This window comes from Halyomorpha halys, unplaced genomic scaffold, assembly GCF_000696795.3.
Source record: "Halyomorpha halys isolate HHAL.00 unplaced genomic scaffold, Hhal_1.1 Scaffold94.1, whole genome shotgun sequence".
Lineage (NCBI taxonomy): Eukaryota > Metazoa > Arthropoda > Insecta > Hemiptera > Pentatomidae > Halyomorpha > Halyomorpha halys.
Genome location: NW_027114465.1, coordinates 607,108 through 618,569, shown reverse-complemented (window position 1 = coordinate 618,569; position 11,462 = coordinate 607,108). Strand labels below are relative to the sequence as shown.

The 11,462-nt window shown below is 27.3% G+C and overlaps 1 protein-coding gene across 4 annotated transcripts in view; it reads right to left on the bottom strand.

The window, feature by feature from the left end:
- The window catches only part of rhea (Talin_middle and talin-RS domain-containing protein rhea), a 114,200-nt gene that overhangs the window by 31,637 nt on the left and 71,101 nt on the right, over window positions 1-11,462 (bottom strand). For all 4 annotated transcript variants that reach the window (XM_014415153.3, XM_067051666.1, XM_014415155.3 and 1 more), the window contains 12 exons: window positions 10,529-10,682; window positions 10,247-10,344; window positions 8,811-8,940; window positions 8,566-8,730; window positions 7,542-7,812; window positions 6,444-6,612; window positions 6,077-6,334; window positions 5,422-5,498; window positions 5,218-5,306; window positions 4,589-4,677; window positions 389-532; window positions 49-157 (listed from right to left, as the gene is read on the bottom strand). In XM_014415153.3, coding sequence (XP_014270639.1) covers window positions 49-157; window positions 389-532; window positions 4,589-4,677; window positions 5,218-5,306; window positions 5,422-5,498; window positions 6,077-6,334; window positions 6,444-6,612; window positions 7,542-7,812; window positions 8,566-8,730; window positions 8,811-8,940; window positions 10,247-10,344; window positions 10,529-10,664 — 1,735 coding nt within the window. In that variant the 5' untranslated portion in view covers window positions 10,665-10,682. The remainder of the gene's footprint in view (window positions 1-48; window positions 158-388; window positions 533-4,588; window positions 4,678-5,217; window positions 5,307-5,421; window positions 5,499-6,076; window positions 6,335-6,443; window positions 6,613-7,541; window positions 7,813-8,565; window positions 8,731-8,810; window positions 8,941-10,246; window positions 10,345-10,528; window positions 10,683-11,462) is intronic.

Genomic DNA, 11,462 nt, shown 5'->3' with positions numbered 1-11,462 from the left:
TAAAAAAAAAGTCAATATATATTTATTAATAAATTTCATAAGATTTACCTGATGTGAGAGTGACTACTTGAGCAGTTGCAGCATTCATAGCAGCAATTTGAGAGCTTACATTTTGTTTGTTGGTGTCGACAGTGGTTTCTTTCCATTTTAATGAAGCCTATAATTAACAAAATAACAATCATATTAAAATTATTCTATAGACATATTATGAATGAAACATTCAAAATTCATTTTAAATTTTAACTTTTAACTTTAGATGACTTTTATAAATTAATATTGAAAAACACAGGTGTATCAAACACTTGTGCATAAAGGCCATAAAAATCTTTAGTTTTACAGAAAAAAGTAGGCTACCTAACCAATAAAAAAAAATTAATTATGCACTCACAGGATCGTTGCCAAGATCAGGTATCTCAGTTTTGGTCAGGAGCTCCCTCTCGACAGTGGTGATGACTTGTTGTCCAGCGGTGATAGTGCCCAAGAGGGCTCTTTGCGGCTCGGACAGGATGTTTGTCACCTGGGTCTGTTGAATCTTCAAAAATAAAAAGAATTCATTATAATTTATAATAAATTCAAATATATAAAAATATATTTCAAATACACCAAATGAAGTACAGTCGACTGTCATTAATTCAAACCTCAATAACTCAAACTCAACCTTTATTCCCTCAAAAATCCAAAATAATTAAAAAAAATTCTTTATAGTTAGATGGATTGAGTGAATGAAAATGTTTTTGTTCCTTGGCGGTAATGTGCACTTTATATCCTGAAGATAGCAAGTGGTCTCTCTTGGTTCAAATGTTTTCAGAGCTACAGAAGTATAAAAACTAAGATGTCTTTCTTTATTGAAATATCACTTCTTTATACATTTACAGACTTCCATACAAGTTCATTAAATTTATGATTGTGAAGAAGAATATGCCTCTTCCGATTTCTCAAATTAGAAAAGTAATATAAGCAGTGAAAAATGGTTTCAACAGAAAGAATATGATAAAGTGTTTCAGTACTTCTCTATACACACTTTCAACAATCCTCAAAAATAGAGAACAAATTTTCCGAAGCAGACTATAGATCATCAGGAAGAAAGGCCCACCTAATCATTTTCTTGATTATTCGAACTTTTGATAAATTCAAGTTTTTTTTTTTTTAGGTTTCTTGAATTAGGAATTATTGAGAGTCGACTGTAATTTTAAGAAAAACTATATTATACCTACCAAAATTTTATTGTAATGAGATAAAACAGAATAGGATATCTGTAGTGATAATGATATCACTAGAACATGAATTTGATTGATTAAACTACTTAAACCTCTGTAATTTTAATAAAATTTAATTTAACAAACTATATTCTCATTGGTGCAGGAAGTTATGGTTAAATGTCGAAAGTTCTGGGAAATAAAAATAAATAAATAAATGAATTGGTTAAAGATTCTTTATATATCCTTTTAAATTCTTATAATTAATATTATTTATTTATTGGAAGATTATTGATTGACCGTGTGTAAAGATGAAAGGAATATGGTCCGGGTGCGGTCAAAACGTTGGCTCATTAAATTAGTATATTTCTACTATTTGAGTTTTTCTTGACCGCACCCAGACCATATTCCTTTCATTATTTATTTATCTTTTAGTGTCTTTTTAATAAAGAGGAGTGGCAAGTTTAAAAAAAAATTAGAATTTTAAGTAGGTATGGCTGACCAACAACCCAAAAGAGTCACAGATTTATTTAAATTTCAAAATTTTATAATAAAATCAGCCATTAAATTGGTTCAGGAAAAAATGAAAAAGTTTTTTTTGTTAAATCATATGGAATGATCTAATAGTAATCTAATTTTGTAAACTTTAGATGAATTAATAGGTAAGAGTAATGGAACCTGGGCTAATATAAAAATCTTGAGTAGCACCACCTTTTTTCTGACAACTACTCAACATCCAACACTTTGGTCATTTTGGAAAGTTTATGGAAGAGGGTGACAGACTAGACTTGTCATTAACTTTTCATCAGAAAGAATATCAATAAGAGGACAAAACAGATGCATTTAATCAACTAAATCAAAACGACCTTTTAAAATAAAAATATATTTAATGTAAACAGTCAAAAAATCACTATGCACTAAGTTGATTTTATGAAAAGAAATTCAAAATATCAACTGTGTATATAGTGTGTTAAATGGTAGACATAGCATACATAAATGTTATTGATGAAAAACCACATTAAATTATTTCAAGATTTTAAATTATTAAAAGACAAAATGAAAATAGAAAGATACATACTCTTATCCAATAATAATTATCATCATCTTGAGGAGAGCATGTAATAAACCATAATATAATTAATTTCTGATAAGATAATTCCTTTAGGTAATGAAAATTGATAAATAAAAATTAAAAAATAGCATGTTTTCATTGCATTCAATAAATTATAACTATATCTGGAATAGTTTAATAATTAATTAATTATTAAAAAGAGGGAGAAACTTAATTAAAAATAATTAAGACTATATTATCATCAGAGTAATCAATATCTCATCCATCGATATCTTTAACTATTCAGATAACAAATTGTAAAGGTCACCAAAGAGTGTTTATCATAAGCATTCAAACATATATACAAAACATAAAGTATACAATATATATCTATACAAAAATGGTTAAAACCTTGAAAATGTTCGTGTCATAAGCAAATGAATGAAATCAAATAAAAATCTCATATAGTTTTGAAATCATAAACTGTAATAATTACATAAACGGATGAAACATGAAGTACCGTATTTTCTTTTGATGACACTTCTAGCATAGTGGAATTTGTTTTAAAATAATATATTTATATCAATGATAAAAAATATATCAAAACTATAGTAATCTTTAAATTGATCTCCAGTTTAATTATCTTAATTCTTAATTTTGAGAAAGTGATATTTATATTTTTCAGTATATTTAAATACCAAATCATTGACAAGAAATTATTTGCTACTTAAGAGAGAATGAACGAATAATGAATAAGCAAGAGAAAATGGGATAAACCTACAAAGAGCATCTAAAATTCTCACTGATCTGTGACAAATATTCCAAAGATACTAGTTTTAAATCTAAATAAACTTAACAGCTTATTACTGTAGGAATGTGTGAGTTAGACAAGATTATATTTCCTTTTTACCTGAGTTTTATGATAAAAATATTAACAATCCTTCAGTACAAAATATATAAGGAATAAATAAAATATTTGTGACTCAGTATCTTCATCTATCAGAGGTACCAGTCGGAGAATACATAACCAAGATGTATGGTGGTCAACTATACATCATTCATAATTATTAATTTTATTTTCAAAACAGTATTTTTTACCATTTATTAATAAAAAAAAATGCAATTTGCAATAAAAATAATTAAGCTCAAGAAGACAATATCTTATGAGAACCAATAATAACCACATATTGAAATTAAATTAGTGTATGTGTTTTTATTTGAACTGATCACAATTGTTTAAAATATTTCTTGTTATATACCAGCAAAATACAGACATGATATTGAGTAAAGCAATACTCAGAATTATTTTCTTTTTTATTCATACTCAGAATAATTACTTTTTCAAACATAAAAAAAAATTCAAACAACAAAAAAATCTAACAAAAATGTTGATGATACAGTTTTCAAACAAACTAGAGAGATGTTTAAAAATAATAAATGGCCACCCTTAGGGTCAGATAGATCGGGATTATGGTGGAGAAACATTACTTGGTTATCATTTTAGATTTCATGGTCATCAAACTATAAAAAATTGTTTTTAAATAGTAAAGAACATATTTGAAATAAATAACTTCAGAAATATATGCAATAGTACATATTAGATATAAAAAGAATAACTGATCAATCAATTAAACTATTTAATCACTTAGTCAATGAGTGCTGAACAGATCGAGAGACTTACAATGGATTTGCCTAAAGCTAAAGTTACTTTAATTGCTTGGAAAACATGTCAGTGGTTTCCTTTTTCTTGGAGGAAAACAAAAAAGGACCCCTCCTTGTTATTTGTACATGTATAGTAAATCATATATTTATATAACAGTTCATTTCTGTTCAATAAGACAGTACTTAAATTCTATCAAATAGTATTTTTCTACAACGTATAGTGTTGCTTGCGCTGTGATACTTTGTAAGTCCAAAAAAATCTTAACATAAAAAAAAATCAACGCATAATTCTAATATCATCTCAAAAGAATTCTCGAAGTTGGAATAAATTATCAATTTGTCCTACAAAACGGTTGTTAACAGGTGCTTCAAAAATGATACATTGATTTTTTTTTTGTTAAATAGGATAAAAACTGTTAATTTTTACGGAGATGACACAGACAAGAGATCGCAGCTTAAGCAACAATAGTAGATATTCCAGAAACTTTTTCATACTAATGAGAGCTAACGCTTAATGAAAATCCAATATCCTTCGAGAAAGTAAATAGAAAAACTTTTTATTCAAAACACACTAACATACCTAATAAGCTCCTTGAGGAGATATATACAACCTTTAAATACATAGTTAAATGGTGAATACTGATTAGTAAAATTACAGTATAATTTTACAATTACTTACTGAAGACGGACTATGCGCGAGGTTGACCTGACCTCCAACAGTAGCAACTAGCGCACCTCCCATATGGCCAGTTCCGAAGGGCTTAGCACCTGCAGAGGGTGTGGAGGAAAAAAAAAACAGTGTATCATGCATTTACACATTAACCGGAGTGCAATAATAAAAGTAAAAACAATGAAAAGAAGTTTCAAAAAATGAAATAAAAAAAGAAATAGTGGCTTCTAGGACCATAATAAATAAATAAACTAATAGAAGCATATCAATAAACTATTGTCGCTTAAATAAAAAGTTGCATTTTTTCAAATAACAAAATATTATTTCCAAGCTTCAAAAAAGATAGTTTCAGTTCTTTCTGGGAAAGAAAATAAAAGAATAAATAATTTTTGTAGGAACAATATTTACATCAGCATATTATTTATAATTTAATAAATAAAAAAGTCTATAAGCCAAAAAGCTATGGAAACAGTATAGAACATCTATAATCTATAGGTAGATAGTAGATACATGCAAGAAAAATACTACATACTGTGCAAATTAATCAAGAGAGGAACATAAATAAAAACTATTGATGAATTTTCACATAACTCATTTTCCAAAGATCATGAGTATAAACTATTATACTATTAACCTACCATCAGCAGCACGCATTACAGCAGGCTTCGCCACTGACTCAGTGTTTACTTTCGCAACCCTACTAGTTTCATGTTGTAAGATTGTAGCTCTAAACAAAAATTTACAAAAGGAATTAATTTTTCAATTATTGTCATAAAGAATGTTGATCCAGCTACTTCTATCTCAAATCACAATTAATGACAGTGAAAAATTATAATACTTACTTCAAAGGTGATACACTTTCTTCAACCATAGTAGATCCTTCATCGCCTTCAATACCAAAATGATCTTTAGCTTTTTGCTATTAAAAAAAAAAAAAGTTGTCTTACACAATATAACAAAATAAAATCTAAAATATCTTGTAAATAATTTACATAAATAAATAAAAAAAAGCTATAATAATTTTACTTAGACAACTATAAAAAGTAGAGGAAGTATTAAGGAATGTTTAACAATACAGAGTAAAAAAATTTGATTATTAAAAACTAAATCCTAACTATATCTTAATCCCCTATTTCTTTGGAACTACAGGAAATTAGTTTAGGTAATGAAACTTTTAGACCTAGAGTTTAGTTTAAAATTGAAAACACGAAGATTAAATATAAATAGGATAAAAAAAGTATTAATAAACTTTTTTGATAAGTGCAACAAAATATTCTTATTTTAAAAGGCATTTGTATATCCCTCTCCCTTCTCAACAGACAACCCTCTGCAATGAACAAATCCATTGGATCCATGACTGTCCATTGCAGAGTGGTTTCATTGTACTAAAATGATATAAATTAAAGCACAAAATACTAATAAGCACTTTAAACATTAACCAAGCTATGCTTATCTTTAGTTCAAATTTATAGATAATACTCTATCAGAATAGCTTACTTTTTTCAATATAATATCAATATATCCTGATATCAACTGGACTATCTGTTCCCCTTCTGTAGTTTGAACAGAGTAATATTCTTCAGAATAATCACCAAAATCTAGAGTAAATGTGTTCGGAGATGCACACCATCTTTTCACCATAGTTAATGGATATGTCTTCAATATTTCTTTAGTACGTTCATCAAGTCTCAGAACAGAATCTTTTGTGACTCCTAGTAATCTCGGAACAAGTTTGTTCTTTCCTTTCATTTTTTCCTAAAAAATAACTTATTGATTGAACAAAGCATACTTAGACTGGTAAAGTAGATACTAGAAGAAGATAGAAGAAAAAAATAATTTTATATATTAATAATTATCGAATCACCTTAACTAAAAAGAATGTAACTCCATATGTTGGCAAAGATCTTGCAGTTTTGGTGTAGAGTACTTTAGCTTCCAGCTCCGAAATACCAACATGATTAGAATGTTCTTGAAATATTTTCTTCTCAATACCTTTCACTTTTACATAAGATTGTGGAAGAAACTCTTTTAAACTAAAAGAAAAGAATTTTTTCAAAATTACTTTTAACTTATAGGTAACAAATAAAAGTCAATAATAAGTCAGATGTATTAACAGTACACAATGGCAGTTTGTAACACATTATGAATTAAGTATGTTTGTTGGACTTCAATTATGGTAAAAAAAAGCAATAAACGAACAAAATATAATCAGTATATTGATATCATTTTTAACAAATACTCATATTCTGTTTCTTAATTGTATAATGATGGTCTTGTTTTGATTAGTAGAGGAATTGTAAGTATTGATAGTTATATCTTGACTCATACAATGTCTATCAAAATGTTTGCGAGAAAGAGTAATAAATACTCAACATAAAAGTAATATAATAGTAATAAATCCATCAACATATTACCTATCAGTATTCAGCAGCAGGATATATGAAGTTACTTATATAATGGATTTTATATTTTCTAAATAATAACTACTATTAATGTATCAAGGTAAGAAAAGTTGTTACTTACAATAAATTTGAAAAAATAATATTGTTTATCTCTAAATATATATTTTAAAAAGATAAAAACTCAATTTAAACAATTAAATAATTGGACAATAGCAATTGGAAAATAGCACATGTCTAATTCCCCAAATCCACCACTAATATATCTTCAAAAATCTAACTTCAGAGAAAACATGAGTTCAAAAATGTTATCTTTATATTAGTACTAATGTTTGCTTACTATCCTACTAAGCAATTAGAAGTTGACTCATAATGAATTAATTTACATTAGCGTCCCATTAAATGAAATCAACCATCTGGAATTGAAAATCATTATTTACTTGAAAATGTATTTTGGTTTATTTTAAGATATGATATCACACTGAGAGTGCAAAACCTTTTCAATGATTAAAACAATTCCAATTAAATTACGTAGAACATTTATTTGAAGTATTAATACTTACTCGAGGAACGGAGGTTTGTGCTTGGACTCGTTATAGTCACCAAACTGTATATGAGCTTGAAGACCAGCAAATTCACAGGCCAAAGCTTGAGTCACAGGATGAGTAGAGTTAAGGATAGTATCACGAGCCTGGACATACAATAAATTCAGCTGGACTGGGTCACGAGAGTCTATGTTTTGATCAGAGAAAAAAAATTTTCTTCTTAGTAGTACTGTTTCACCTTCCCCTATTCCTTGTTCCCTCAATGTTTTGCTGCTGTCGACCCAATTGACTGAAATATAAATAATAAAAATTATTTAATTATAGATTAAGATTATTAGTAGAGATGATTAAAGCTACATATTTTAAAAATATATTTTCTATATTAAGAGTAAAGACTTCATTGTAAAGGAGTTATCACAGTAAACAGTAATATTCAAATAATTGTCATTTATATTCTTGAACTGACAAATTATGTATTATTCCATTAAATAAAAATTTAGAATGTAAGTTTTTGAAATAATATCTGGAGGGTCACTATTACTTTATCTTGAATAATAAAATTAAATTACTTTAAACTCAATGAATTCCTTATTACTGAAATGAAAGTATTATCAAAATAATCAATAAACATTTTTAAAAACAGAAGTGGAGACAATTTTCTTTTTTATGGTCCAACTACTTCCGTTAATGCAGTGAGAACCAGGCAGTTTCTAAACAACAACATGGTGTTAAAAGAGCTGACTGTATTGTTCAAATTATGGAAAAGAAATAGAATTAACTTAATATTTAGTAGTCTTCAAACTGATTTTCTTAGTACCTTTTTTAAGTTGTTCCATGTATTATTATTTACATTAATTTGAACTGGTATAATTTGTTGTTTGACAAATTTCATTACAGAAATTAATATTGATTCCAAGAAAATTATTATAATTTAATAGGATAGAGAAATATTTAAAAAATCGAAGATCATTATTACATTTAGAATAATACTATTCTTGACTAGCTAAAAAATTACAATTACAATTTATCAAATCTATATTACCTTCATCATCAGTTTTAATTTTTTTTCTAAGCTGGTCCATTTTTGCATCTCTGTCTTTTTCTTCCTTTTTCCTCTTTAAAGTAAGTGTTCCATAATTTGGTTTGTTTTCTAATTCATCTTCAGGAGTCTCAAATACTAAGCTATATTCATCATAATTTGTAATGCCTACAAAATAAAACTTATTTTATGATCTGAAATAATAAATCTTGTTTACGCATTAAAGATATTCATTAGAAACTACTAACCGATCTTGGTACAGATGACAACCATCAAATTTGCAACAGGCTGGCTGTCATCAACACGCATTGTCTTTACAGTCCCATCTAACATGCGAACCTTAAGGGTCCTCAATTTTAATCGATATTCTAGAGTATCCTAAAATAATGAACATTACTATTAATATATCAAATAAATAAATAATTCTATCCTAGTTGAAATTAACATTTATACTTTCATTAATTTATAGAGCAAATCCTACATACCTTGTATTTGTAACTGATTCATGATTTATTTTTACAGAAATTTTACTTCCATAAAAGGCATGTAAAATATTCTTTAAAAGTTGAGGAGGTAACAGCTAAACAACTTTCTTTTTTAGCTAAGGCATTGGGATGAATAGATCCACAATGAAAAGATGCATTTTTCTATTAAGTTGCAATAGAATAAAAGACATTATATTTTACTTATTGATTATAATTCCTTGAAAAAATGCAGCTTTTCATTCTTTCATCCTTGATACCAACAGTTCAATTTAAAAAAAAATAACCTAGTTCTTTCCTCTGGCTCTTCATTTGAAGCACTAAAAATAGTATAGTAAAATAGCTACACTACATACTAGGTACAAATATACTAGATATATTTTATTATTTTAGAATGAAAACATAGGTAAAAAAAAACAAAACACGAATATAACCCACGATATCTTTCAGGAACCAATCCCGACTTCTTAACATTATCTATCAATAATGTTGATAGGGTTAGGTCAACAGGATGTGATGGAAAGATTTATGGAGATTAAGGGTGAATGTTTGTAATACCATTCATCAGGCTTAGTCCTATTTTGATTTCTAAAAAGCAGATAGAAGAAACCTATTTTTATATACTTCTTATTTAATGAGTTTTTTTTAAATAATCCCATTAGTCATAGCAGGGTGGTAATTTACAGTAATTGTAAATTTTTTTTTGGCTTTTCTATCTAAGGTTGTAAGAAAATTACATACACTGAACTTAATCCAAATGGTATCAGTAAAAATTCAATTTTATTTAGGAGTCTATAAATGGTAAACAATGACTAAATTCTAATTGAGCAAAGTATAGTAATAATTTTGATTTTTTTTTTTTGGCTCAAATCCTCCATTGAGGACCTATATAGCCACAGAGTGGGAATCAAACCCACAACCTTCTGATCCAAGAACCCTGGGACCCTTGCCCCAACCCGCCCACGGATATCAGGTTCCACATATACCTTAACATAATCCACAACAGAATAAACAATCCATTTTGAGTGGATATTAAATTTTAATTATAAATAAAAATTAGTAAAACAGAAGCCTAATTTACAATTATATGAGTATGACCTTCAATTTTGGAAATGATATTTTGATGGAAATTGTTAATTAGGTATAAATAATAATTGAAAGTTGTTAAAACTAAATACTAATGAAATATAAATGAACAATACCCCACTCCGCAGAATATAATATTCTAAATCTCTTCCAGGTTCTAGCCACACTCCCTTTTTAGCATCTTCATCTGCTAGGAAAAGGCCATAATCTTTCGCTAAATAAAATTTAAAAAAATTTAGAAATATCAATAGTAGTAATGTAAACGAGTATTTACTTTGATTAGTTCAATTTTAAGATTTTTAATAATTAAAAGATAAATTGAATATGTTATTACAAGAGTAAATATTAATCAACAATAAATAAACAAGGCAATATCACTACTTGACAGTTCCACTTACCTTCTCCCATATTAGCTTCAGATATCTTCTCTCTAATAAATCGGCAGGCATCATATACTGTTGTCGAGGGGTCAAACCCCATCGTTTTTGTAACATTTTTGTCAACGATATGTATTCTAAGTTGCAGTGTGGCCATATCTGATATGCTTCTTCTCTGAAAAAAAAAAAATGAATTAATGGTAGGATAAAAAAAATGTATTCTAAACAACTAAAGACTAAAATATATACATATATTTTTATATAAACATATAATTTAATTAGTAATAAACAATGCCAGAATCATTGGTGACATAAAACAAATGTTTCTTATAACTAATGCTTTAGATATTTGATTCGACTTATGGAAACTGATCAAAGCAAAAACCAATTAAACGTTCAAATAATTAAACTAAACTGGGCATCGATGACCTCAGGGTTTTACGACCTAAAGCCCCAGACAACAACAACAACAACAATTAAACTAAACAAACATAACATTTAAATTCCTTTAAAATATGTATTTCAAATATCATTTCATTCATTCATTATTAGGAATAAAAAAAAACTGATTCTTGACAGTAGGTTTAGAATATATATATATATATATACATTATTTAATAAATATGAAATCCAAAATTTGTCAAATTTTCAAATAAATTCTGTAAGCCATGTACTTCAAATTGGATTTTCGATCACAGTTTACTGAGAACAATATGCTAGCTAAAAAAATACCACAATAAAAAACTAACTTTAAACACAAAAAAATAATTTTGTGGTAAAAATAATAAGCCAGGAAGTCACCAAATATAACTTAAATATTTTCACTTCACCCACGTGTGGAATTAGTATAATTAAAAACTGTTCCTTTTTCTCCCAAGACTTCCGTGAATGGGAGATATATATAAAACAATATTAATATATAAACATGTAACTGGTGCCATTCCTTTGCCATATG